Source organism: Aspergillus stella-maris, assembly GCF_047715825.1.
Source record: "Aspergillus stella-maris strain CBS 113639 unplaced genomic scaffold BDV14scaffold_29, whole genome shotgun sequence".
NCBI classification, from domain to species: Eukaryota; Fungi; Ascomycota; class Eurotiomycetes; order Eurotiales; family Aspergillaceae; genus Aspergillus; species Aspergillus stella-maris.
In genome coordinates this window covers 1-25,557 of record NW_027396823.1, presented here as the reverse complement: position 1 = coordinate 25,557, position 25,557 = coordinate 1, and the positions used below count along the sequence as shown (strand labels likewise).

At 52.2% G+C, this 25,557-nt stretch overlaps 11 protein-coding genes across 11 annotated transcripts; 7 read left to right on the top strand and 4 right to left on the bottom strand.

The window, feature by feature from the left end:
• Positions 1-173: 173 nt before the first annotated feature.
• BDV14DRAFT_189911 (major facilitator superfamily domain-containing protein) lies at positions 174-1,848 on the top strand (the record flags this gene model as incomplete). Its single annotated transcript, XM_073771264.1, has 4 exons — positions 174-458; positions 548-1,090; positions 1,145-1,248; positions 1,296-1,848. The coding sequence occupies 4 exons, from the start codon at positions 174-176 to the stop codon at positions 1,846-1,848; spliced, it is 1,485 nt and encodes a 494-aa protein (XP_073627807.1).
• A 149-nt stretch (positions 1,849-1,997) lies between these two features.
• Positions 1,998-3,062, top strand: BDV14DRAFT_63170 (YbhB/YbcL family Raf kinase inhibitor-like protein). Its single transcript, XM_073777182.1, has 2 exons — positions 1,998-2,341; positions 2,392-3,062. Exon 2 carries the CDS (start codon positions 2,392-2,394, stop codon positions 2,998-3,000), a length of 609 nt encoding a protein of 202 aa, XP_073627806.1. The 5' UTR covers positions 1,998-2,341; the 3' UTR covers positions 3,001-3,062.
• Positions 3,063-3,823: 761 nt separating this feature from the next.
• On the bottom strand, positions 3,824-4,266 carry BDV14DRAFT_173791 (uncharacterized protein). Its single transcript, XM_073768797.1, has one exon. The coding sequence runs from the start codon at positions 4,241-4,243 to the stop codon at positions 3,890-3,892; it is 354 nt and encodes a 117-aa protein (XP_073627805.1). The 5' UTR covers positions 4,244-4,266; the 3' UTR covers positions 3,824-3,889.
• Positions 4,267-6,080, top strand: BDV14DRAFT_173790 (putative GPI anchored cell wall protein (Dan4)). The gene is made up of 2 exons (XM_073768796.1): positions 4,267-5,107; positions 5,198-6,080. Exons 1-2 carry the CDS (start codon positions 4,618-4,620, stop codon positions 5,611-5,613), a joined length of 906 nt encoding a protein of 301 aa, XP_073627804.1. The 5' UTR covers positions 4,267-4,617; the 3' UTR covers positions 5,614-6,080.
• Positions 6,081-6,110: 30 nt separating this feature from the next.
• pex4 (putative ubiquitin conjugating enzyme (UbcJ)) lies at positions 6,111-7,145 on the bottom strand. The gene is made up of 2 exons (XM_073777181.1): positions 6,856-7,145; positions 6,111-6,745 (listed from the first exon to the last, which is right to left on the bottom strand). Exons 1-2 carry the CDS (start codon positions 7,013-7,015, stop codon positions 6,420-6,422), a joined length of 486 nt encoding a protein of 161 aa, XP_073627803.1. The 5' UTR covers positions 7,016-7,145; the 3' UTR covers positions 6,111-6,419.
• Positions 7,146-7,263: 118 nt separating this feature from the next.
• On the top strand, positions 7,264-9,107 carry BDV14DRAFT_173787 (endonuclease III domain-containing protein). The gene has a single exon (XM_073768795.1). It carries the CDS (start codon positions 7,378-7,380, stop codon positions 8,659-8,661), a length of 1,284 nt encoding a protein of 427 aa, XP_073627802.1. The 5' UTR covers positions 7,264-7,377; the 3' UTR covers positions 8,662-9,107.
• Positions 9,108-9,198: 91 nt separating this feature from the next.
• On the top strand, positions 9,199-10,773 carry BDV14DRAFT_200380 (uncharacterized protein; the record flags this gene model as incomplete). Its single annotated transcript, XM_073773500.1, has 1 exon — positions 9,199-10,773. The coding sequence occupies one exon, from the start codon at positions 9,199-9,201 to the stop codon at positions 10,771-10,773; it is 1,575 nt and encodes a 524-aa protein (XP_073627801.1).
• A 785-nt stretch (positions 10,774-11,558) lies between these two features.
• BDV14DRAFT_63114 (putative DNA helicase) lies at positions 11,559-14,342 on the top strand. Its single transcript, XM_073777180.1, has 5 exons — positions 11,559-12,346; positions 12,438-12,470; positions 12,534-13,957; positions 14,008-14,068; positions 14,165-14,342. Exons 1-5 carry the CDS (start codon positions 11,751-11,753, stop codon positions 14,247-14,249), a joined length of 2,199 nt encoding a protein of 732 aa, XP_073627800.1. The 5' UTR covers positions 11,559-11,750; the 3' UTR covers positions 14,250-14,342.
• A 3,328-nt stretch (positions 14,343-17,670) lies between these two features.
• BDV14DRAFT_173779 (uncharacterized protein) lies at positions 17,671-18,962 on the top strand (the record flags this gene model as incomplete). The annotated part of the gene is made up of 1 exon (XM_073768794.1): positions 17,671-18,962. A coding segment is annotated over exon 1 (793 nt), but the record flags the coding sequence as incomplete, so codon positions are not given.
• A 4-nt stretch (positions 18,963-18,966) lies between these two features.
• BDV14DRAFT_173778 (PIG-F family protein) lies at positions 18,967-20,449 on the bottom strand. The gene is made up of 3 exons (XM_073768793.1): positions 19,870-20,449; positions 19,517-19,803; positions 18,967-19,439 (listed from the first exon to the last, which is right to left on the bottom strand). The coding sequence occupies exons 1-3, from the start codon at positions 20,302-20,304 to the stop codon at positions 19,262-19,264; spliced, it is 900 nt and encodes a 299-aa protein (XP_073627798.1). The 5' UTR covers positions 20,305-20,449; the 3' UTR covers positions 18,967-19,261.
• A 498-nt stretch (positions 20,450-20,947) lies between these two features.
• BDV14DRAFT_200376 (putative Rho GTPase activator (Sac7)) lies at positions 20,948-23,731 on the bottom strand (the record flags this gene model as incomplete). Its single annotated transcript, XM_073773499.1, has 3 exons — positions 20,948-23,178; positions 23,235-23,387; positions 23,581-23,731. The coding sequence occupies 3 exons, from the start codon at positions 23,729-23,731 to the stop codon at positions 20,948-20,950; spliced, it is 2,535 nt and encodes an 844-aa protein (XP_073627797.1).
• Positions 23,732-25,557: the final 1,826 nt, after the last annotated feature.

Below are 25,557 nucleotides of genomic sequence, written 5' to 3'. Positions count from 1 at the left end.
GTTTATATGATCATGCCAACCACCTTGCGTCAGGGTTTTGGTCTTCTTCCTCCCCTTTATTCGATACCACCTCAGTCTCGTATCAGAGCACCATGTCCTTCATAGAAGACCCCGTCAAATCAATGATCTCCATCGAAGCCCAACACGGTCAAGAAAAAAACAATGCCATCCCCATGGAAGGAACCATCTCAGAAACAGACGACGCAACCCTCCGCTCTCTCATCTGGAAACTCGATCTCCGCCTTATGCCGCTACTATGCATAACATACGCTTTACAGTCAATCGACAAGACCACACTGAGCTACGCAGCTGTCTTTGGGCTAGAGGAGGATCTGAATCTAGTGGGCACGGAATATAGTTGGCTCGGAGCGATCTTTTATCTGGGGTATCTCGTTTGGGAGTTTCCTACTAATGTGCTCCTTCAGAAGGTTCCTGTGGGGGTGTTTATGAGTGGGACTGTACGTTTCTCTTTACGCCCATATCTGCTTTATTTAAGGCAGAGGACTGGTTATTCATTGCAGTGATGGCTAATGCAAAGCTGATGCAGGTAATCGTTTGGGGCGCAATCCTTATGTGCCATGGTGCATCGCATAATTTCAGTTCGCAAGCAGCAGCAAGAACATTTCTCGGTGCGTTCGAAGCATCCATCAACCCCGGTACAATGCTCCTCTTCAGCATGTACTACTCCCGACGTGAGCAGCCACTGCGGATGGGGATCTGGATCGGCTCTGCCGGGTTGGGATACGTCATTGCCGGCATAGCGAGTTTTGGTATTGGCCATATCAAGAGCGCGATTGCGAGTTGGAGGTTGCTTTATATTATTTGGGGTGCCATAACTGTTGCTTGGGGCGCTGTGCTTCTGGTGCTCTTGCCGGGGAGTCCAGTTAGTACTAGGAAGACGTTTGGGGTGCCCTTTCTCAGTGAGACAGAGAGAAACCTTGTTGTTGAGCGGGTGAGGGGGAATGGAACGGGCGTTGAGAACAAGTTGTTCAAGTGGGGGCAGTTTTGGGAGGCTATGAAGGATATGAAGACTTGGTTGCTGTTCCTGTTTGCTGTTGCGAGTAATTCGCCGAATGGGGGGTTGACGTCGGTTTGTTACCCATGTCTTCGACGTCCGTCTTGACGTTTGCTGATGATATGACAGTTCCAAGGGTTGATTATCAAGGGCATGGGTTTCTCGACGCTGCAGACGACGCTGATCCAGATGCCTTCCGGTGGTGTTCAGCTTTTTGTCTGCCCTCTGGCCTGGTAGGCTGCCCATCTCTCACCACCAATGTTCGTGCTAAAAAGGACAGCTTCTTCGCGACTCACTACCCCAACGCCCGTATTGCAACAATGCTTGTCTGTATCTTGCCGTTCCTCGCCGGCACACTCGGACTGCATCTCCTTGACTCGGAGACGTCAAACCCATACGGGCGCCTCGTCTGTCTCTGGATCTCATTTGCCTATACAGCATCCTGGACACTATGCATGTCTGTTGCAACAGCTAATACCGCAGGACACACCAAGAAGATCGCAACCAACGCAATGGTCATTATCGGGTACTGTTTGGGTAACTTCATCGGGCCGTTCTTCTTCAAGAGCGCGCAGGCGCCAGGATATGCGCTGGGTATTGGCATGATGTTCTTTTGCATTGCGGTGCAAATACTGAGCCTGGTGGCTCTCTGGGGACTATTGTGGTGGAGAAACATGGGACGGGAAAAACTCGTCAAGGAGAAGGGATTCGAGGAGAGACAGAGGCTCGGGTTGGCGTATGAGGGAGGTATGAAGGACGAAACCGATTTGGAAAACACTTATTTCCAGGTGAGTTCATTCTGCGCACTCTGTTGTTCTTGGCCCGATAGCTAACCGTTCTTCCAGTACGTGTACTAGATGCGATGTCAGCTTCCCTCGGATCAATGGACGGTTGGATGACGACTGGGCGGCTTGATAATTCTGTAATCAGGGGCCGTAAGCCCTGAAGTGTAATAGTAATTCTTAAGCAATATACCACATACCTGGAGTTTATAACGGTGTCCCTTCGTTGCTTGGTATGCACGTCTTAGGCGTTCCAGACCCTTGATGCTCGGGTTTAAGAGAAGAGTCGATGGCGTTGTTGTGCTGCGCAGATTCGGGGTTAACGGCTGCAGGTCGATTCTATCCCGTTCGCGCGTGCCTTCCTCGTGTCTGGAGGCCAGATGAGACTTCATCGCTCCTTCTCATCAGACCTCATCACGACCTCAAATGGTTGCCGGACCGGGCAAGATAATCTGTTACATCTTCGTCGCCTCGTCCCTTCATTCGTTTTCGCGTCTCGACGTCAAGCTTTATCTACTGCGAAGAAATATACCTATAACTCACAGTCAGTGAAACAACTATTGGTATGAGCATTTCTAACCTATAGTCCTGCAGATGCGTTGCCACTACGCCGTTGCCTGTCTTCTACTCATCGCTGGTGCCCATGCCTGGAGGCACGCTAAGCTCTTCACCAGCTCCGCCGCATTCAACGACCATCCCTTCCCTACGATAGCAGTCGAATGCCCCGAGCTCGGTGCCTCGGGTACCTACATTGACAATGATCACACCTCAGAAGGCGCCGGCCTCATCCCAGCCCTGGCCTGGCCCGCCCCAACAGACGATACCGTGGAATACGTTCTGATCAGCGAGGACCCAGACGCGCCGATCCCCGAGTCTATCATTCACGGCATATACTTCCGCATCTCACGCGACAAGACGGGTGTGCAGCACCCTGACTTCCGGATCAACAAAAAAAGCTGGGAACCGTATATGCTTCGCGGTGGATTCAAATACGGAAAGAACAGACAGGACACCGTCTATGTCCCGCCTACTCCATACTTCGGCGACGGTCCCCATCGCTACTTCTTTGAACTCATCGCGTTGAACGACTCGATTGATACGGATCGGATGAGCAGCCCTGCTACTGTTCAGGAGATCAAGCGAGAGATCACCGGGAAGGTCGCTGGTTGGGGTGAGTGGGTTGGAGTGTTTGAACACCGTTAAAACTGGTGACCATTCAGTCGATGTCAAAGTATTTGTAGCCTGGCTTTGGCCGAGGCATCCTATGGGTGTTTGTTGACCAGGTGGATATCTTTATTCGGCGAACGTTATCTCAGCACATACTTATCAGCAATCATCAATCCAAGAAACTCTCCTGATTGGATCAATTCCGTGGTTGAAGTCAACATCAGTAGCTGGTTTCAAACACTGTGGTAGACTGGGAGTGGTTTGCTCATGACTCAAACTAAACCGCAGTGGAGCATCGGCTATGAGCAAGGGACAGCAAATGACGTTAAACATCCACAGGAGGTACAAATGCCGTAGCTCCAGTCGGCAAGCAAGATTGGTGGTCTCAAATTAGACATGACATCTTCGACGGGATAAGCATCGCCTGTGTGGACGTGTTTCACTTCCATCAGGGTGTTTGCATGTTGCATTGGGTGCTGGACGGACTAGGCCGATTCCAGACTAGTCCGTTGATGCTGAGTCGCGGCCAATGAAAGTTGACGTCTGCGCCTCCCGTACCAAAAATAAAACTGGGTCAGCCGGATGCGGACAAGCGTTGCCGGGTTGTCGCTGTTCGATTTCCGGATCTCCAAGATCCAGCTTGCGATCTTCAGGAGCTGCTAAGTGTTGATAGTGAAGTTGTGTGGTCTGGATGCTGAATGATGAGTTTAGATGGACTGGACCGGAAGAGATTCATGCGTCCAAGTTCACTGGCTGAGAAACTTGGCGGTCCCTGGCAGCCAGGAACTGCAGCGACCCATCCATGGAAGAGATCCAGTTACTGCGTCATGTCCTTGGAACATCAAAGTCTAACCCAGCTATTTTTGCACTGCGCGGAGCCATCGGAGAGTCAACTCAGATAGGAAAGAAGAGTGATTTCTCGTATTCATATCTTCGCCACCCAATGATTAGCACATTCTGCTGTCATCACTGGTAAAGGGAATGGCATGCTTCCAGAAGGATTCATGATACGAGTGAGCATTCCAAACAGAAATAGTCTGAGTAGACTAGACAGTTCACCCCGCCTGTTTACGGAGTTACTATATGCAAGCGAAAGACAAATCAGAAGAAGCTGTGAAGGTGAACCGAAGCTTAGGAGGCCTTGAGGCGAGAGCACCGCCCGGGTCGGAGTCCACCACTTCGCTTTCGGCCACTCATCGCGCTTCTTCCGCCCTCCAGCTTCCCGGCTTTTTTGCCTGACCACTGGGCCGATTTTCTTTAAAGCCTTGCTGACTGCCATTGACTGATCTCCCTGAATTTCTGACTCTTTCTCACGTATCAGATTTCTTGAGCTTGTTTCCGCTGTGGATAAATATTGGACTACCGACTTGCAGCAGCGGCGACTCAGGAGTGGAGTTTATGTCCAAAATCCATCCACTACCCAACGTCAGGCAAACCGATTTCTTGTTTTGGTTTGACCGGGCCTTATCGATCCTGATTTTTGCTCTTTAGCTCTCTTCTCTTTATCTGTCTTTGTCCTCTCCAATTCTCCAATAATCCTCGCTTCTCTCGTCTCAACCTCCTTCCGCATCTCTCACCTCGCCATCTTGCCATCTTGCCATCTCCCAACCGGCAAGCCGATCACAACTCCTCACCACCTTACTTCCCTCCACAATGGCAATCATGAACCGCCTAGTCCAGCTCCTTTGTGTCTCCTTACTCGCAACATCCACAGTCGCTGCCCCAGCACCAGAGCGCAGATTCGAGCGTGGCACGATCTCCAAGATTGAAGTCCGCGAAGTGGTCGAGCACGTCGAGCATGTCGACAGAGCGTCCGTCCACAGCTTGATTGAGAAGCTCCGCACTGCCCGCGCGAGCCTGGAGGACCGCGACTTCGCCATCAAGAATGGCCTCAGCTTTGTCCGCAGACAGGAGGACAGCTCCCCCGGGCCTAGTGACACAGTGACCGACGTCCCTACGACAACGGACACCGAGACTGAGACGACGACGTCTACTTCCGATGCGGAGACCAGCAGCGAGACCAGCAGCGAGACCACCACCTCCGAGCCTACATCCACCTCTGAGCCCACGTCGACGGATACGCCCACTGAGACAAGTACCTCTGATGAGCCGACGAGCACATCGTCTGATGATACAAGTACTGGTACTTCTACCACTTCCTCTTCTTCTTCCTCATCCTCCTCTTCTTCTTCGTCTTCTTCAACTACCGAGGAACCCACTGAGACTTCCTCAGATACCCCTACCTCCACCGAAACACCCACCGAAACAACAACAACCACCACTGAAACTACCGAGATCACAACTACAACAACAACATCCTCCGCAACACCCACCTCCACAGAATCCACTACCTCTACAGAATCAACCACCTCCACCGAAGAGCCCAGCTCCACCACCACAACAACCTCCTCATCTTCATCCGAAACCTCCGTCACATCAACCTTCACAAGCACATCCACCAACGCCGAGGGCGAGCTCGTCACCGTCACCGCTACCGAAGTCGTTCGCCCCTCTCAAACATCCTCAGACGAGGACAGCACCGGCACCGGTCCTGAACCGGGTCTGCAGACGAACGGTGCTTCCTCTGTCTATGCTCGGGAGCTGCTCGCTATGATGGGCGGTGCCGCTTTCGCTGTTGCCGTCATCTAATCATCCCATATTTGTCTTGAGAACCGCAGTCTCAGCGTCTATTCCTCCAGTCCAACGACACTCCTTACGAACATACTACACACATACAACTATACCCATGGGCCCTATACAGACCGCCCACTGCCATTCCTTCACCTTGACTTGACTTGCATTCGGTTCAGCCATTCCTTGCATTGCATCACCGGCGTTATACCAAATATTTTATCCGCTGTTTTCCATCTATCTATCTATCTATCTATCCATCGCATACGTTATGACATTACTGCTTGTTGTTTCCCGGCTCGATTATGCCGTCACGGCCTCACCCGATACCCTCTTTTGCATACTGGACTGGACTGCCCTGGATAGACTGCGTTGACTCATTGGTAAAGGTAAAAGTGGGATTTTGAGACTCCGCGCGGGGTATTTGATATTGCGTTTATAGGATAATAATACAGGATAATCACCATTCGTTCTGCAAATGTCACATCTATAGATATAAGTTGTAGTGTCTCGCGTGTAATATGATGTCGCAGCAACGACTATAACTTGCTATTAAGAATATGCACGATATAGACAAAGCCCAATCGCAATCGAAATATTTATATCATCAATCACATAATTGATAGCCTGGGATATATATCAATGCCGTACCCGGCAGCCGTAAGGTTCACTCGATCAACTCCCCAAACCCCATCCCTCCTCAGGCACATCCTGTACTGTGCCTTTCCAACCGCGCCTCAATCGGAACCCGTCGCATCGCATCCACCAGTCAATTCATAGCTCATTATATACCTCCCCTTCATTTATATCTCAAATCCCCTACCTCAAACCCTCCCCTTCCACCTCTCCTCCGTAGTATAATACTTCACAATACTCTCCCAAGCCGGAATATCGCCATCGCGTAACAAATTCGCAATATCGACATTCAACGGGCTATCGGGGCTCGGATCCGTCAAGAGCTGGTGAATCGCCGTGAGCGTCGTGCTGATCGTGTATACGGGGCTCCAGTGCTCGGTTGTAAGGAGCGTGAGGCAAATCTCGCCGGTGCTGAAGGAGATGTTGGGATGGGAGATTCGGGTTGTGAAGCGAATTGTTGGTGGGCTTAGTGGGTAGGACGGGGGGATTGATATGGAGAGGGACCAGAGGCCGTCTGTTTATGAGAAGAGGGGGTTAGTGAGGGGTTCTCGGTGGCAGGGTTGGAATGGAATGCGGAGGTCGCGGCTGGAGTGATCGTGGGGTTGTGTGGTTGGTCGGGCTTGCCTTCGTAGGGCGTCCCTTTGACGCCTTTTAGGACTGCTTCCCAGTGGAAGAGGTCATCTTCGTTTATGGGGCCGAGGTGGAGGAGAGCTTCGTTCGGGGAGTTGGTGTACTCTTTTAGTTCGCGGAGGAGGCGCTGCGTTGTGTTTTGGGGAGGTGGCATGGCGAAGAATGTGGAATAGGACCAGTGATGTTATCTAGTCTATCAATATATTTGCTGCGCTTGTATAGTATCGTAAGTTCGTGAGTCGTTCAGAGGTATGCAGGTATCGTGGAGGGTTGGTGGCTGGGCGAAGATGGAGGTGCAGTTGTCGAGAGCATCGGCCTGAAGAGACCGAGGCTTAAAGCGCGGTGGGTCATTCTCCGGAGCTCCCGCGGTTGGGCCCGACTGAACCATGTGTAAGCCTGGATTCTTCATTCGCCCCCCTAAATTTTAGTCGATCAATACCGGGCTTCTATTCCATCTCCATTTATGTGAATCTCCCTAGAGAGGTTCCTCAGATACTTTCCACAACTACTCAAAACATGCGCACATCGCGTGCTTCAAAAGAAACGGCCAAGGTCCTGCAAGCCCTGTCGCCCCCTGCGCGTCGCCAAACGCGCAGCACTGCCAGTTCAGGCTTTCTCAAGGGATTTGCATACGATGGCGGATTGGATGTTGAAGCAGACTCTCTTAAAGTAGAAGATGACAGTTCTTCTCTCTCCTCTGTCGACACTGTCGACATTGAGGATATTCTGGAGCCCCCGGCCAAGCGGCGCAGAACGAAGACGGAGACTGCTTCCGCGGTGACCAAAGTTTCGCCACTGAAGACACCTGAGAAGAAGGTTCAGAGACCTGGAAAACCGGAGAATATCACCAAATCACGGCGTATGCCTGTGCGGAAGATCAAGAGCGAGGATGGCTCACATACTGTGGAACCTCCTTCAAATTGGGAGTCAATGTATTCGATTGTCAAGAAGATGCGCGAAGCCAACCCGACTGCCCCCGTGGACACAATGGGGTGTGCAGAGCTATACTGGCGCGCGTCATCTCCTCGCGACAGGCGCTTCCAGACACTGATTGCACTAATGTTGTCCTCTCAAACAAAAGACACTGTCACCGCCGTGGCGATGCAGCGACTTCACACTGAGCTAGGGGACGGGTCTCCTCCAGATACCAAGCAGGAAGCAAATATGACGCCTCGGGATGATGCCCCGGCTGTTAAACAAGAAGTGGAAGAAGGCGGACCATGGCCTCAGCCTACCCGTGACAGCACGCTGAATCTGGAAAACATCTTGGCTGTCTCTCCAGAGAACCTCAATACGATTATTGGTGCCGTGGGCTTTCACAACAACAAAACCAAATATATCAAAAAGACAGCTGAGATTATCCGCGACCAGTACGATTCGGACATTCCTTCCACTCCCGTCGAGCTGATGAAGCTGCCTGGGGTCGGTCCGAAGATGGCATTCTTGTGTATGAGCGCAGCGTGGGGAAAGCATGAAGGTATCGGAGTTGATGTTCATGTTCATCGCATCACCAACTTATGGGGTTGGCACAAGACGAAAACACCGGAAGAGACTCGCATGGCGTTGGAATCGTGGCTACCAAAAGACAAATGGCACGAGATCAATAAACTGCTGGTAGGACTGGGACAAACAGTCTGCTTACCAGTGGGAAGGAGATGTGGTGACTGCGACCTTGCAGGAACGAAGCTGTGCAAAAGTGAAATCAAAGGCATGGCTCCCAAGAATATAAAAGCCTTGACAAAGAAGGAGGAAGTTGTGACTGAAGTCGAAGCCACCATCAAGGTTGAGGCAGAATTATGATCTTGAGCTTTCATTTGTGTGCTGTGCAAGATGGCGTGAATCAAAGGCCTATCTATGTCTCCGGGAGGCGTGAGTCGAGACCCTCAAAGAAGGAAGCGGCGCAGAGTCGATGTTGTTGCCGCAGTCTATGTTCATAGAGAGCACTAGCATGCGCCTGTAGGTTTATGCAAAAATGGATGAGCGAGTTCTCGGTCGCTTAGTCTCTGAGGTTGTTTTGGTGTTTCCCGTAGTTATTCCCTCAGTCTTCCTCAACCCGGTGATTGCATCCTTCACGCTTCCTCAATTTTCCCTCCTCTTCGCCAGAAGCGTCCTCTCCTGTCTGCCCCTCCATCCATGACTTCTGCTACACGATCGGTTTTCCCATCCTCTATCTCTAGCTACCTTCTCCGTCTTCTACCTCCCTCTCTGAGGACTGCTCGCCTGCCATCGTCAGCTTCGGATCCATTGCCATCACCTGTAGGATGCTCCTTCCTTCGCGTCCTCCGCCTGTGACGTGCTAAGCTAATCTGTCTGTCCTCTGGTTCTTTCTAGGATTCGATGGAAACCGACATTTGCGAGTTCGAAGATGACGTCGTCTGGTCGGTGTTCGATGAGACACAATCCGAAAACGATCAATTGGATGCCGACCATGAACACACCAGTCAGTCTATGGAAAATGAAGAGATAGAAGAGGTGCCGAGAGGCACTCGCCAGCAAACCACCTTTCTCGATCTACCAAAAGCTGTGCAGAGACGTATTCTAGAGTATGCCGGCCTGCTTCGACCCTGCCTCATCAATTTTGTCAGTGAGAAATACCGTGCTAAGCACGACCGCGGGTTGTGCAGCAGCGGTGCCCCTGTACGCCTGGCACGGCCGACGTGGACAGCGAAGTGGATGTCTCTCTTCAATGGGACCTGTGACCATCCTGCGCTGCCGGTCGATGTGTTCCTCGCTTCCCATGCCGTTCGCGAGGAACTCGGGGCCCTTTTCTTCGGTCACAATCGGATAGCTGTCTCTTTGATCGGCCGACAGGAGTACAAGTACTTTTCCATGAAACTGGGATGGGGACTTTTGCACCTCAAACGCCTCCATATCCTCCTAGGTGGGCAGGATCGGTACCTCAAAAACACTCGCGGAGTCCACCGCACCGTCTGGTCCGTATGGTCAGATTTTTGTGAAAGAGCCCCAGAGAGGATGCCCGCTCTGAAATACTTTAGCTTGAAAGCCAAGGTTAAAGATCCTGACGTTGCGAGTAGACTCATGTCCAACATGGACCCGTTTCCAATACTCGCTCAATGTGCCTTTCACTTCGGCGACCAAGAGTACGATGAGATTCGGCCTGTAATGAAGCAAGCCACCAGGAGATTGACTAGTAGTCTCAGCGAAGATGAGGGCAGATCCCCTTTCCGTTTTGCGAAGCTACCCCCTGAGATTCAGTCCATGATCCTCGAACATGTTTTGACCCAACATTCTGACCCATATCTACCTGCGTCGGATCGTGATACGGGCATGGTGGGATTCTTGGATCGGAAATCCCGGCGAACAACACATTCTCCTCTTGCTTGTTGTGGCACTTGCTCTCCTGTGGGCTCAACCTGCTTCTGCGGAACTCGCCAAACTGCATTTTCAACCAGCTGCAGCTGCTTCTCCTCGCCGTTGCCTTATTTCCTCGTCAATCGCCAATTCTATGCTGAGTGCCGTCGTATCTTCTTCCTGGAGAACCATTTCAGATTCATCGATGACGATCCAGAAGCAATCATGCGCTTCCTCAACTCCATTCCGACGCACTCCTTCATGCAGATTCGTCACCTATCGTTCAAATTCCCTATGAACTACAGATTGTATCTTCGACACCCTAGGACGGAGGATTCGATACTCCTATCATGGTCCGTCCTACGCCGCTTTATTCGAGAGCACTTTGACTTGTCGCGTCTATCTCTAACCATTGTTGATCCTGGAACGAGAGGCTCGATTGTTTACCGAAACAAGTACTTGCGCCGGATGCTCACGACATTCACGGCTGAACTACAAGGCTTACGTGATTTTCATGTGTCCTTGGCTGATGACCCCTCGTTTGAAGAGGAGTTGGAAAATTCTGTCCTTGGCAGGATTACCGCTGTTGAAGAAGATTGACATGAATCAACCTTCTTCCGGGCGGTAGCGATCAAATCGCCTCGTCATTATTTATTGAAATTGGCGTTAACAGGTAGCCTGCTCTCTCTGGCGGATCTGTTCTAGATCTCCTTTCAGCTTCGATGTGTTCACAGACACTATACTCGATTATCACCTTAATATTTTACGACTTCTGACGATGTTTCCCTAGATCACTTGCCTGGATCATTAGGCATCATTTGATTACGGCATATGAGATAGATTGCATGCTCTCATTCCACGAAATAGGGTTGCTATTCACAATTTCGTCGGCTCGGTCAACCTTCAGTATGAACTTACCAAATGATATTGCTGTTGCTTCTGACTCAATGCTTTTCTGTATGACTTGTCTATGAACGAAGTAAGAGTGTCTGCCTCCCAGCAGCGCAATGAAAACACCTCAGAAACTAGTGACTCCGGGCGTTTGATGCTCGGCGGAAAGCCTCGGGTTCAACTAGACTTTTCCCGTCCGTCAGACTCAAAATATATAACCACGGAGACAGTGACGCTGAAGCCAAATGAACAGCCATTGACTTCTAGAACCTTGATATTCCATATACTTGGTATCCATTCACAACCCAAATGATATTAATCAAGCCTTTTCCACGATAAAAGTTTGTTACGTCCGTCTCAACGTCCGAAATGCATAACTGCTTAGCCCTAGCATAAGAAAACATGACTAAGCACTATACGCCAAAGAGGTCACCAGCGCCGGTGGCGCCGTACCTTATTTTCGAGCTCTTGCAATCTCCCCGCATGAGCTCCGAGCTTCAATCAAAGATCTGTCGAAGATCAACAACGGCCTTTTTCTCTAAGCTCACCTACCACGATACTGCATACCTGACACCGACGAATAAAAGGACCCTACATTCTCTGCAAACAAACCCCAATCAAGAAATTCTCGAACAACCATACGCATACCGACCGACCGACCAAACAACCAGATTAACCCCGCCACCATGCCCCCCTCACAACCGCCAAAAGAAATCTCCATATCCCACTTCGCGCAATGCCAGCAGACACTTCTACTAGCGGAACACGCAGCTGAAGTCTCCTCTTCCTCTCTTGCATCAACAGCTTCCGCGTCCCCTTCGACGCGCCGAACACTCCAGGCAACAGGGCACGCACTAACGGGGTTAATCCTCTCGCAGTGTAGAACTGGACTGGGGGGACGAATTGTAGGTGAATTCGCAGCCGATGCCGCAATTACATCGAGTAAGAAGGAGAAGGGTAGTAACGAGGGAGGAGACGAAGCGAATGGTAAAGGTGACGGGAAGCCGAAATTGGGTGCGCATGGGATTAGGGTTGGGGATGTTGTGAGGGTTAGTGAGATTGGTGGGTCGGGGAAGAAGGAGAAGACTTCGTCGAAGGATAAGGAGAAAGAGAAGGATGGCAAGGGGGTTGGGAAGGATGGGAAGGGCGCTGAGGGTGTTGTTACCCGCGTTGGCGAGAGTAGTGTTTGGGTTGCGTTTGGCCAGAGTGGTGGTGGTGGGGGGCGTGCGAAGGATGAGGATGAGGAGATTGTTGAGGAGTTGTGGGGGAAGAAGCTTTGGTTGTATGTTTTTCTTCGTGGTCTCTCTTCTTTTCTATTGGGAGGGGAGAAAAAAAGAAGGGGAGTATGGGGTGCTATACTGACTTAGTTGCAGTGTCAAGCTTGCGAATGATGTGACCTACCGAAGGTATGTACCCATGGCAGTCAGAACCTGGGTCAAGAAGATGTTACAGAGCTGACTGAGTTATAGGATGCGACAAACCATGGAGAAGATGGAGAAGATGACGGAGTCGGATTATACGCATTTCCTAAGAGTGGCCTTTGGACATACGACACCACTACCACCGGACTATGATGCCGAAGGGCCAGTTGAGTTCCTGGACCCTACACTGAACGACTCACAGAAGGAGGCTATTCGGTTCGCCTTAGCCTCGAGAGATATTGCCTTGATTCATGGTCCTCCTGGGACCGGCAAAACACATACCTTGATCGAGCTGATTACTCAAATGGTGAAGAGGAATCTGCGAGTGCTGGTGTGCGGGCCATCAAACATCTCAGTCGACAACATTGTGGAAAGATTAGCCCCTAAGAAGATTCCAGTGGTGCGCATCGGACACCCAGCCCGCTTACTACCCTCAGTACTCGATCACTCGCTGGAAGTATTGACTCAGACATCTGAGGCCGCTGATATCGTGAGAGATGTGCGAAAGGAGATTGACGACAAGGTAGCGAGCATCCGGAAGACGAGATTTGGCAGGGAGAAGCGTGCAATCTATCAGGATCTGAAGGAATTGCGCAAGGAGTTCCGCGAGCGGGAGTCGAAATGCGTGGACAATCTCGTCCGCGGAAGCAGCGTTGTCCTTGCGACATTGCATGGAGCAGGAGGATATCAGCTAAGAAACCAAAAGTTTGACGTGGTCATTATCGACGAAGCAAGCCAGGCTCTAGAAGCTCAGTGCTGGATTTCGCTACTACACGCACCAAAGGTGGTGCTTGCTGGTGACCATCTGCAACTACCGCCTACCGTCAAGTCAATAGAGAAGCCGAAGGAAACAGGCAAAGGCCAAAACGGCGAAAAGAATGACACTGGGGACTTCTCTCTGGAAACGACGCTGTTTGACCGACTCTTGTCGATGCACGGCTCGGGTATCAAGCGAATGCTGACTACGCAGTACCGAATGCATGAGAGTATCATGCGATTCCCGTCAGATGAGCTGTATGAGGCCAAACTTGTCGCCGCCGATAATGTCAAGGCTCGGCTTCTGAAGGACCTGCCATATGAAATGCAAGAGACTGATGATACAAAAGAGCCCGTGGTATTCTGGGATACACAAGGCGGCGATTTCCCGGAGAAGGTCGAAGACGAGGACATGGCCAAGAAAGAAAAGCTGCTTGGCGAGAGTAAGAGCAACGATATGGAGGCAATGGTTGTTGCCAGGCACGTAGACAATCTAGTGGAGGCCGGAGTGAGGCCAGAAGACATTGCTGTCATCACTCCATACAACGGCCAGCTGGCCGTGCTCTCGCAAATGCTCCGAGAGAAGTATCCCGGTCTGGAACTTGGCAGTGTCGATGGGTTTCAGGGCCGTGAGAAGGAGGCCGTCGTGGTAAGCCTCGTCCGCAGTAACAGCGAACACGAGGTAGGCTTTCTTGGAGAGAAACGGCGATTGAATGGTACACCCTCCCGAAATTTGCTCTGTCATCAGTTCTCTAACGCGGTATAGTGGCCATGACACGCCCAAAGCGTCATCTTTGCATCTGCGGCGACTCCGAGACCATAAGCAAGTAAGCAACCCTTTGTGATGACCCGAGAACATGGTTGAACCCTGTCGAGACCCTGGACAAAGTATAAAGACTCGCTAACATTTCCCGATTTGACAGAGGTAGCGGATTTCTCAAACACTGGATGGCCCATCTCGAAGAGCATTCGGATCTGCGCTACCCCGACGCTGGGGAGCTGCTCTAAGCGCGCTTCACGCTCGGCTCAGTCGGAAGTCTAAATTGTCCGCTTGCATGCATGGAAGCCTAAAAACGGGCTGTAGACGAGTATGCAGTCAGAGTAATACGAGTATACGGCCCTTTGTCTGAAGATGTTAGGCGCCGGCCGATCGGCGCCGAGATGCTTTATCCAGATAAACTCCCGATATCTGAGTCATGTCGCCTGGTTCTCACATGAGCTTGCGACCCCCACTTGACCTTTGGCGATGTCTTCATTGCTTGAAGCTTGGGGATCCCGTCTCAGGACGACGAACTGTGCCTGTGCTCCGAAGCCATCGACCGGGTCACGGACCGGACTCGGGGAAGATGTTTCAAAGTGACACCTCGATGAGAGTCGCGACTCGCGACTCGGGATGTCCATAGAGGATGAAGTAGACGATGATTGCGGAGACGCGGGGTTACAGTAGCTGGATTCCGCGACCAAAAGCTCTTGCTGTTTCGGGAAGCCACGGCACAGGCCGACAGCACCGCCGCTCGTGGCGATGCGCCGAGGCCTTGTCTGACATGGATAGACCATGGAAGTGGCTTTGTTCGACAGCTTGAAAAAGGAAGATTGACGGCGCTGCTAATGTTAGTTTTCACGGGGCCGGAAACGTGATGATCGCCCTGAAACGGACCCCAAGGTTCCCAACGGTGTGTTTCATGCGCCCAAAGCTGACAAATGTCTTCAAAGTTCACTGGGAACCATGGAACTCGTGGAACCAACCATATTCAGCAATTCAGAAGCAAATGCTTGAAAGCTGGAAGAAATGATTGACCTCGCTTTGAAATGCCCTGACCGATGCTGTTATCCTGGAACAGTGACAGCGACGACGAAACAATGGTGGAGCCCGATACTCTGTACACGCCATATGGCAGATGGAGCATGCCGTCATCTGGCATCCGGCATCTGCAGCGCACTGGAGCCTGTTCCAGAACACCACGATAGCAAGCTGGTGGAGCAGGAACCGTGCGTCTTGTTTGCTGGCGATGGGCTCCACTTCGGACCATGTTGCCCGGGGCTGAAGGGCTGACTTTGATTGCAGGTGCCAAGGTGGTCCTGCTAGTTGATGTCTCGACTCGCGAGTCTGGGCTCTGAATATTGAGCATCTGAGTGCGAGAACAAGAAAATTATCCATCGTCATAAGGTGCATCTTTTTGCATGCGAGCTTCTGTCGATACACTATCTAGCCCTGTGCGAACAGGTAATCTAACTTGGGTAACGTAGATCTTCTTCACCTTGCTAATGAGCGTACAAAGTAGCACAAACCGGCCCGCAATGATCCTGGAATGTCGGCACTGCCCGTAGAGCTCTGGGGATGAACCTGTAGTCTGAGGAATAGGATTCTGAAGAGTAAACATGATCAGACACCATTTTCCATGTCAGTACAATTTAGGCACCGACTCCGAGCTGCTGGAACTTGGAAACAGAGCAAGTAACTGATCCTTGTGCAGGTCACATTGCTTTTTCATGATCATCTTCCTGATCCTTAGAAGTTCTAGAAGTTGAAGCGGTCAATCTGACAGCTGGCTATAGCGGACTAAAATGGGTTAGCGCTGTTAGAGATGCGAAACAGGCAGAGTAACCTATCTTGGCCCATCTTAGCATCTTCTCACTGACTCTCTCGCCTCGCTCTCACCACCTCTAATTTCCCTTCGTCTCCTGACTTCAACCATGCTGCCGCCCCTGCTCCTGTCGTCTCTTTGTGTTGCTGCATCGCTATAGCTTCTTCTTCTTCTTTCTGTCTTTTTTTTTTTTTTTTTTTTTTTTTTTATTACCGAGATACTAAACTGAATCGTCTGTTCATGTTCCTGACCATTGGCCCACCTCCCCCATATCTCAAACGCCCGTTTCCGCCGGCAATGCGCCGCGATTCAGCATCCACCACTCTCTGCCTGACATGAGTTCTCGCTGTGTCTCGCCCCGTCCGATAAGCTCCACTGCTCCCGTCTGTCTTTTCTTTTTCCTCTGATATTTGCCGGCCGTGACTGCATCTCGTCTGCTGCTGCTGCTGTGGCTGCTTCCGCCCTCTGTCTCTTCCTAATCCCAGTCTGCCTCGCTTCGGCCTGTCGGACGAGCACTCCCTGCCGCTCTCTCTGCTTCTTCTTCAGACCTATGATCGCGCTTAGTCGCCTCTTCGTTCTCTATCCTCACTTTCGTTAAATCTTGCTGGCCGTGCCGCACCCGCGCTGCTTACGAGTGTCTTGTACAACTCATCCGCCAATCTTCTATATCTACCTCGACATATACCTGGAGCCGCTTTTGCCAAGGTAAGAAACCTACCCCTCAAAGGCCCTCGGATCGTCTGTCTGACCCCTGTTTGGTCCTACTTTTAGCCCACCAATCCCAGGTACTCTTGCTGCGACTCTACCTCATCCCGCCGAGCAGAGCTCATATACCCCAACTCTCTTCTTTAACGCTCGCTTGCACTTCTTTCATGCATAACTTCTTCTTTGTTTGTCCTGCACACGCCAAAGCTGTCGCCTGTCGGCCTGGGCCGATTTGATACGTTCGTTATCATACTTTATACTCTTTACTTGTCGACTCCGATGCACGCATGACCTCGATTGCTCGATTACCTCACTGATCCACATCACTCATTCCAACATCGACCATGTCCAAACCAATTGGCAGAAGTAGCTCCCTCCGGAACCCTCGCCTTCAACGGGATAATTCTGCGCCATCTTCTGTCATAGCAGATGAGGCATACGACACCGCTCTACCTCCAATGAGCTCCAAAGAGCTCGTGGTAGCAACTCGCCGACCCCAAGGTGGGCTACCGCGGCTACCATATCCCCAAAATTTCACTTCGATCACCGGGAGCCCAGGTCACCGCCGGACTGGGAGTACGTTAAAGACTGTGATGAGGAAGATCTTCACGCGGAACAGGCGGAGCCGAAGCGACATGGACGAAATCTCCGACTTCAACTACGGTAGCACAAATGCACTGCGAGGCAATGAGAAGCAAAAGTCTCCACGCCCGTCGAGAGAAAGTCCGCCTAGAAGGGCGAGTCCGCCTCGGCCAGTACCCGAGACATTAACAACCTTGGATGTTGTCTTGAAACAGCTCGACACCGAACCCCGCCAAAGACGGGCGACTTTACCTAGTCTGATCTTTTCCGACGATGGCTCACGGCATGCACTGGAGGAGGTTCTGCATCCGGGGAAGAGGCCGAGCAATAGGAAGCTCAGCCCACATGCAAAAAGTGACCCGGATGAGGTACGACGACGTCAGATGCGCAACACAGAGCGGCGCTCGCGGAGTGCTGGCGCTTTGCGTGCGTTAGCACACGAGCACCGCATGTCACCAATACAATGGAAGCGGCGGCGTAGCGTAGAGTCGGACTACGTCGCCTCCACAGCTTACGGTGTCGCCTCTGATAGCGAACTGTCAACGCGACCGCCAACCCGGTCCACCGTTGCCAGCGCTTCCAAACCCTCTGCAGACTCAGAATTATCCGTTTTCGAGGCGGACGAGCCAGAAGACGAACCCAGCCCACATCCCAGTCTACCACCAAGTCTCCCCCCAAATGTCGGAGAGCTCATCAGCTCCATGCAGACCGACGACAACGCCTCTCTGGAACAGCGCCTCACTACGCTAGAAGTCAAACTCATTGACCTCGAGTTTGCGATTGCGCGGATGCAGAGCGGCCGCGCAGAAACGCCCGCAGATTCCCCGAACCAAAAACCCTCACACAGCACATCCCGCCGCCACAAACGCCAGAAATCTTCTGGCAACCATTCCCCACCATCAAGCCACAACAGCTCCCCCGCAGAAGAACAACCTCCTATCCCATCCACAACCGCCGAGCGTCCCCTAAGCACAAGCACCATCAAGCCCAGCATCAGCGACATCCACCGGGCCCGCGCCCTCCAAGCCCCCTCAATGGTCTCTCTAAACAGCGACTCCGGCGCTATCTCCGTCCAACAATACAGCGCCCTCGTCATGCTCCTTCGCCGCGAGCAAACCGCCCGTCGAAACCTCGAGCAACAAGTCTCCGGCATGCGCGAGGACATTGAACGCCTGAACCTTATGGCGCGCGACTCAGTCGGCATCGGCACGGGAACAATGTACCCCATCCGCAGCTTCGAGTCCCAGGAGTACCTGCGCCTAAGGCCCGACGACTCATCACCCGGTAGCTCCCCGCGCCAAACGCAGACGCAGCTTGTGGCCGAGGAGAAGATCACCTCTTTGTCGCGGTACAAGAGCGATTCGGACTCGGATTACAGTCGTGTATCTGAGACCCCAAGGACAGTCAATGTCAATGCGAGCCCGAGTGTCCCGGCTAAGGATGAGAGGTTCCGACCTTGGCCCTCTACAAGGCGGGTCGAGGTTGCCAACATGATCTAACCTGCTTGACCTACCTTAAACCGACTCATCATCTGCACATCCTTTCTCTTTTCATGATGACATTTCACTCCGCAATCTATCTAGACTCCCAATTTCGCTCCTTGATGATTGAGATACCATTCCGCTCTTCTCTTTGTTTGACTCTCCATATCCATGAGCGTTTGGTAATATTTTTGTTGACCTGGCTTGATTTGATTTGATCTTATCTGCTTTTGATTTGACTGATTGATTCCCCATAGCGTTGTTTGGTTTCGTTTTATCGCTCTGTATACCACTGCCTTTCCGTTCTAGTACATATTGCATAGGCCGGGTCCTATTATATTAACGCTCACTCTTAGAATATATCCAGAATATATACACTTCTAAAATGAGTTTATTGATATTTGGTATATATGAAAGAAATTACAGTTATATAGATACAGACAGAAGAAGCGAGTAAGCAGTAAGTAATACAATCCAAGGGAAGGCAAGCCTGAAAGCCCTGAAAACAGTGGGCAGAGAAAGGCAGCCCGGCAAAGAAGCGAAGCGAGAAAAACAACAGCGCACCCATGAAAATGCAACGCAATGTAACACCAGAGTCCATCCTGCTGAGCAAGCTGCTAGCTAGTACGCCCGGAGAGTAAGTGTATGCCCTCTGGTCATTGATGGACTATTCAGCCTTAGCATGCTCGCTCTCCTCCTTGGCAATCTCCTCCTTCGCAGACTGAGGCACGAAATCAATCCTCTTCCCATAAACACCCTTCACACGCCCAAGCAACATCCCCGCACAAAAACCGAGGTACGCACCCGTCAGAATCGTAATCGGGTATGCCTGCCATGGACGGTCCCTGCCACAAACACGTCATTAGCACACCATCCAAATATACCACGAATAGACAATACCGAGAAGATACAGTGTACTCACCAATCCAAAGGAATAGGCACAGCCCCGAACCAAGCCCCTAAGCACGTTCCCAACGCTCCACCCCAAAGCGCATCGAACGGTCTATTCGCGCCCCAAATCTCCTTCCAGACGGAGCCGTCGACGCCGTGTACGTAGATTAGAGGGAAGGCCGAAAGAAGCGCCATGTGGCTTGCGCACAGGATGGTCAGGACGTGGTGCGTTGTGAAGGGGGCGCCGAAGAGGATGAGGAGTATTGTTAGGATTGGTGTTGCGAGGAGGGCTGTTAGGGTTAGGGAAAGGAGGGCGGGCTTTTCATTATCATTAATGTTAGCTTCTGTAGATAATTGAGGGGGAGGGGGGTGGGAGAGGCGTACAGTAAGTTTCCAAACGACAAAGACCAAATTCGACGACCAGTTCGCGCCTCCCGCTGTAGACTTCCCGCGGCGTCTTGGTCCTCCTGCGCCCGCCGACGTCTTCTTTTCTGAGCCAACGGATTCCTTCTCGCCCCCCGTCGGCGGCAAACAACCCATGACATACACAACCTGTAACCCGACAAGGTAGGGAATAGCATTCAGGAGCTCAGTGACCGGGTTCTCAATCACAGCGGGAAATTTGTACGCGACAAAGGAGAGGAGCAGCGCGGGGTGAGTGAGTGAGTAAATCTGCGCGAATTGAGAGGGGAGGACGGAGATGGGGCCCTGAGGGGTCGGTGGTGCCGGTGCTGTCGCCGGTGTAGTAGAAGCAGACGCGGACTTGGATCTCGGGGTCGGGGGAGACAAAGCTCTTGTTGAGGGGGTGGGGGAGGCCATTGTTGGTGGTTGAGCTGGTGCGTGGGGAGTTGAGTATGAATTGAGGGTGAAATAGGGGGGAAAGGCGCGGTGCGCCCTTGGTGTGGCTGTTCTTCCTTGTTCGTATGCCGGTGATGAACGGATGTTGGTGGAAGGTCCGGAGATGCGACGGAGCTGGAAATTATTGTGAGTGTTTGCTTGGTTTGTTTCGTGGGGGTGACTTGGTGCCTCAGGTGTCGATCTTGTCTTTCTGCCGAGGTTAGCTCGTAGCTCGCTGCCCTCTAGAGTACTTTTGTACAATTACAGCTAGAGAACAAGATATGTTTTGAAGATTCAGTCATAATGATTTGAGATAGCGACAGCGAATCACAGAGAAAAGGCAAGAATACATCATTCGTGAGCCATAACGAGCATCAGGGGAAGGGGTATGGAACAGGTCACTAAAACATGAAGCCAAAGTTAAGCATACAGTCCACGCCTCATCCAAGGGAATACAAAGAAAATTGCCATCCCGGAAAACCAAGTCCGTAGATAACGACAAAGAAAAAAGGAATCACGACCCAGCCATCTGTCATGGGGTATGTGCTTCTCAGCCAAAGTGAGTATCCAAAATCCTCTCAAGGATGTAGAGCTGGTTCTTTTACTGCTGTGTGGCGGGTACAGGCTACTCAGTTGCCGCCGCTTTTTTGGTTTCAGCTGCAGGGCCTTGCGTGGCTTCTGTCGGCGTCACCTCTGGGTCAACGGTTGTCTCAGCTACCTTGCCATCAGTCTTCTCATCCGCCTTTGCCGCTGGCTGTTCAGCGAGATTGACTGGTGACACGGGGCTGTCGGGGGAGTGAGGCTCTTCAGGAATAGCTGGGGGTAACCCGGTGCTTGGGAGAGGAGAAACAGGTGTCGATACCTGTACCTCTTTCGGCTCTCGGCTCACGTCAATAGGAGCTGGCCGTGGACTGGGGTTGTCCCTGCCCGGAAGCGACAAGTTCTGGCTCGAAACCGATTTGCCCTCATCCGAGTTCACAGGACTCCTGGTCCGATCCCTGTCAGATGAGTCTCGGATTTCATCTCGCACCTGCGCAACCTTGGCCTTGAACTTGCCAAAGAGACTTCGCTTCTCGGGCTCAGAGGGCGGGGCGTCCTTGGAAGCACCACTGTTGTGAACTTCGGCGTCCAAGCTTAGCGGCTGATAAGTAGGGTCATTTGCAAACTGTTGCAGATCGGACGGTGAGCTTTTGCTCGCTTGATGCCAGCTTCCGACAGAACTCGTGCTGCGGTCCGCTCCAGGGCTTGACGCTGTAAGAGGTGGGGATCCCAAGCCAAGTCCGATGTGTTCGTTGCTTCGCTTGCCCGATGATCGGTGGAACCGCCAGCTTCGACGGTGCTCTCTTCGTTCCGCGCGGGACGCTTCATCGCCGTGGTCAACATCAGAGTAGTCTGTGAACGATCCTCGCGAATTCATGGAGGGAGTCCGCGAACCGTGAGGCCGTAAGGCATCCGCTGCCGGCCCACTTTCTGATCCCGTCCGCTTCTCTGACCGTCCTATCCGGTGGGGATCTGCTTCCTCAGGGTTGACGTTGTTGAGCGGCCTTGGGGTAGAACCTCCGTCATCATGCGCAGATTCCGATCGTGGCGGTACCTGTGATGAGTGCTCAGAGATTGCCCCTTGAAGCGAGACGGCAGAGCTTTGCGCGCTCTCGTTTGCGCTTCCTGGAATCCGCTTCTTCTTCAACCGGTTCGGTTGCCGCGCATCTTTTGAGTCTCCTGGTGGCGGAGATTTTGTGAAGAAGTTTGACAGTTTGCGATCTTTTGTTGGTGTAACAACGGCAGGTGGTGGTGATGATGAAGGGGGTGGCAGGATAATGTTTTGTGGCCTCTCGCGCTCGATGTCGACAGATTTCTTTGGCATCGGCCCGTGGGTGGAAGAATGGATATATACCATTCCAGGTGTACCCTGGGGTTTCGTAGGCTCGCTCGGAGGTGGCACACCGTTTCCAGTAGATGGGGGCGTGCGGCTTGAGGATCGAGACTGCTGTGTTGATGTCCCGGGAGTGGTTACATTTGTGGACTCGGTGGCTCGACTATATCTCGCTGCCGGTGACATCTTGGAAGGTAGTGTGTTACTCCTGTGCACTCCAACACCGCCCAAAGAGGTGGGAGTGGCAGGATTAGAAATGTTATTAGAGGCGCGAGAATTCTTTGACGATACGGAAACATTCCTCCGTAGTGATCTCTTGAAGCTCTCAGCACCACCGCTGGCACCGGACACAGAGCGACGGACGTTTGACTGGGAAGTAGGTGGGCGGATACCGCCAGATTCGACTTCCTTCACAGTCTGCTCATCAGCGGCTGTACCGTTCATGCCGACCAGGAAGTGGTCCTGGTTTTCGATCAAAAAGATCAAAACATCTTGACTCAGTTTGTACTCATCTGGCGACATATCATGCTGCGGATGCGAGATCAGTCCGGGTTGGAAGATAGCAGACAGGTTGGCAGAGTTCATCCTGTTTTGATCGGACTTTGAGGCGAAAACCGCCAGCAAATCGAGAATGTAGAGCAGAAGCTGCTTGTTCAACGGAGGAAGCTCGCGGATCAGCTGCTGGTAGTTTGCGACGGCGTTGGCATGTTCAGTAGCCTCCGATTCTTGGGTTGTCTCCTTTTCGTGGGCCTGCGACTGAAACTTGCGAAGGGGTTCTCTGAATCGTTCGTAAAACTCCAACGGAACAATGGGCTCCGGCAGTTGGTTCAAGTAACGTCGCAGAACGTTCGCGGCATCATGCACAGTATACCCAGTCCAGTCCAGACCTTTTCCATATCGCTCCGGCGAGTCAAAAACCTCCTGTAAATCCTTTATGCGCTTCGCCGACCCGTTCAGACGGAAGATACCCTCGACGTCGGTCGCTATTGAGCATAACTGTCAGCACCGACCGTATGACCCCGGGCAACCACGTTCTTACCTTTCTCCTTCAGAAACACACCGCATTTTGCGACCACTATAGGCACGTAACCATAGATGAAACTTTCGCCATTGTCGTTCGTGAGGGAGATGGCAACGTTGGCGTACTTGATGCTAACTTTGAGCGGTACGCCGAAGATACCCTGTGTTTTTTCTGTCGCTATGTCAGCACAAGGCTCAGATGCAAGAACGAAAGCGCGGCGGACGCGAGACAACGGGCCAAGTCGCAAATGCAAAGGAGAAGCATTGCGACCATCGCTGGTTTCTCCACGAGACTGGCCAGTTGGTCGCAATGGTATCGCCTCAAAGCGCCGGTTTGGAATCAAACAATTTGCCTCCACACGTACCTTTCGACTCCTCTTTCCTAGAGTTCCTCTTGAATTGCCTCCACCAAGTTGTAAGGTCTCGTTTCGACGGGGGAGAGGCGGGGGAGAGATCGCGCTGAGGCGCTGTTGGCGGAAGCGATTGAAACGGCTCGTGCGGCTTTCCGGTTACCATTTTGAATAGAATATGACGGAGAGCAGGGGGAGTCGTGATGCGATCAAAGATGGGGGTTAAGATAGAGGCTCCAGCTGGCAAGCTATTTCGTCACTGACGCCGCCGACGCGCTGTGAGTTCCGGGCCTGCGATGACGATGATCCGAAAATAGCACGGGAGCTTGGGGTCGAATAGTGCGCAGGCCGCGGCAGCCCAGCGTGGCGAACGTGAGATTATAGTCGACAAATCGGACACGGGGCAAAGTCAGGGTCGAGTGAATTTCGGTACGATGCAGTAGTAGGCAACGGAGGGTGAAGTTAAAGAACACAGGAGGGAAAATGAACTGGGCGAGGTCGAGATGGCGGACTGGTTGGTGGTGGATGAGAGGGGGAAAGGGAGAGTAAGAAAGGGTGAAAGGTCGAGCAGCACGAGGCAAGCCCAGCCAGTCAATTGCAAGTAGTCACCCCAGGCTGACAGGGAGTTTGGCCCCCTCGATTCTGGCACGGAACAGGGTTTGGTGAAGGATGATTTGGTCGGAGTTGGCAAGCAGACGCAGAGGATGGGAGAGAGAGAATAACATTCAAGAGACCAGAAGTGGATAGAGCGGTGGGTGGAGGGGAGAGAATGGAGAGTCCAGGTGGATGGAGCCCAGCGAGAGAACCAAAGCGTCACTCTGGAGATTGACCACCACTGCACAAGGAACTATTATAGAGTATCTCCCTACTCCGGCTTGGTTCTTATTTCGACTCTTATTATGTACCTGATGGTCTATGGCACTCTCACCGTTCCATTCTGCGATTCAAGATTGACAGGTACGTATTTACAGCTCCCAGTAGCAGCGTCAAGACCCGTGGATCCAGACCTTGCTAGGGGCCTACCCTAAGTTGAGTCTGAGACTCTGGAGGCCTTAGAGTGAGTCGTCTGCCTTACTCGGTCCTGCCCTGCCCTGGTTCTGGAACGGGCGTTCCAGACACTGCTAGTCCTAGGTACAATCCCTAGTAACTACTAGGGTAGGTAACCCTTCAACCCCAATTTCCTTCCGACTACCGCAGGCGAGAAAATGTCCCGCTGCAGAAAGGCAGCCACCAGCCAGTGAGCCAGTTAATCTATTTGGAGACGTTCACTGGTCCCTGGCGCGTGCGTGGTCTGCTGGGAGATCTTCATTTTGAGGTTGGACCACTCTCTCCATAGTCGCCTCCAACCGAGTCCCAGCATGCGATCTGCTGGCCAATTGTCCGCCGAAAAAATTCGCAGCTGAGACCAACCACAGCACCAAAGAAGGTGACAGCGTTATAATTCGATGCAACGTCGAGCCGACGAGCTGCTCAAAGTCAAACGTTAACGCACAGCCGCAGCATCAGCACCTTACCGCGGCATCCACCGCTAGCGTGGCTGACCTCTAGCAATTAGCAAACAAATGAGCCCTGAGCATCAGTCTACATCAGCCTACCATCTGACGCCGTACCGCACCAGTCGTCGCTGGAGGATCACTCCCCCTGAAGAATCCCGGGCGGCCACCTCAGCGGGTTTTTGACAAGGCAGAACGGCCCATCATAAGTAACACATCCATGGTTCCGTCGAGGTGATGGAGAAGGTCCAGGCTCTGGAGGACTCTGGTCTTTAGTCTGCGATGGGCGCTGTTCTTTTTTTGGACACTGACTAAGCAGCCTTGGAGGGCTGACCAGCCTGGCCGGTTTCGGTGCGATGTCACGTGGGTATGTCACGTGATATTCTGTCAGATGACTTTGATCATGTGTCGGAGCATACTGCCACCCGTTACCGCCTGCCCCTAGGGTCGACCTCGCTTAGTCATACATTAGTCAGGTAGAGTTATCTTAGCTAGGCGG

What these genes read in the sequence shown, in the direction of transcription:
- BDV14DRAFT_63114 (XM_073777180.1), top strand. Translation starts at nt 11,751, where the DNA reads ATGCCCCCCTCACAACCGCCAAAAGAAATCTCCATATCCCACTTCGCG. An exon ending in TGGGGGAAGAAGCTTTGGTT is followed by an intron (nt 12,347 to 12,437) that starts GTATGTTTTTCT and finishes ACTTAGTTGCAG; the next exon opens with TGTCAAGCTTGCGAATGATG. An exon ending in AGAGAAACGGCGATTGAATG is followed by an intron (nt 13,958 to 14,007) that starts GTACACCCTCCC and finishes AACGCGGTATAG; the next exon opens with TGGCCATGACACGCCCAAAG.
- BDV14DRAFT_173790 (XM_073768796.1), top strand. Translation starts at nt 4,618, where the DNA reads ATGGCAATCATGAACCGCCTAGTCCAGCTCCTTTGTGTCTCCTTACTC. An exon ending in GTCTGATGATACAAGTACTG is followed by an intron (nt 5,108 to 5,197) that starts GTACTTCTACCA and finishes AGACTTCCTCAG; the next exon opens with ATACCCCTACCTCCACCGAA.
- BDV14DRAFT_173791 (XM_073768797.1), bottom strand. Translation starts at nt 4,243, where the DNA reads ATGGCAGTCAGCAAGGCTTTAAAGAAAATCGGCCCAGTGGTCAGGCAA.
- BDV14DRAFT_173787 (XM_073768795.1), top strand. Translation starts at nt 7,378, where the DNA reads ATGCGCACATCGCGTGCTTCAAAAGAAACGGCCAAGGTCCTGCAAGCC.
- pex4 (XM_073777181.1), bottom strand. Translation starts at nt 7,015, where the DNA reads ATGCCACCTCCCCAAAACACAACGCAGCGCCTCCTCCGCGAACTAAAA. An exon ending in CAAAGGGACGCCCTACGAAG is followed by an intron (nt 6,746 to 6,855) that starts GCAAGCCCGACC and finishes TCTCATAAACAG; the next exon opens with ACGGCCTCTGGTCCCTCTCC.
- BDV14DRAFT_63170 (XM_073777182.1), top strand. Translation starts at nt 2,392, where the DNA reads ATGCGTTGCCACTACGCCGTTGCCTGTCTTCTACTCATCGCTGGTGCC.
- BDV14DRAFT_173778 (XM_073768793.1), bottom strand. Translation starts at nt 20,304, where the DNA reads ATGGCCTCCCCCACCCCCTCAACAAGAGCTTTGTCTCCCCCGACCCCG. An exon ending in TTGTCGTTTGGAAACTTACT is followed by an intron (nt 19,804 to 19,869) that starts GTACGCCTCTCC and finishes GATAATGAAAAG; the next exon opens with CCCGCCCTCCTTTCCCTAAC. An exon ending in GTGCCTATTCCTTTGGATTG is followed by an intron (nt 19,440 to 19,516) that starts GTGAGTACACTG and finishes TGTTTGTGGCAG; the next exon opens with GGACCGTCCATGGCAGGCAT.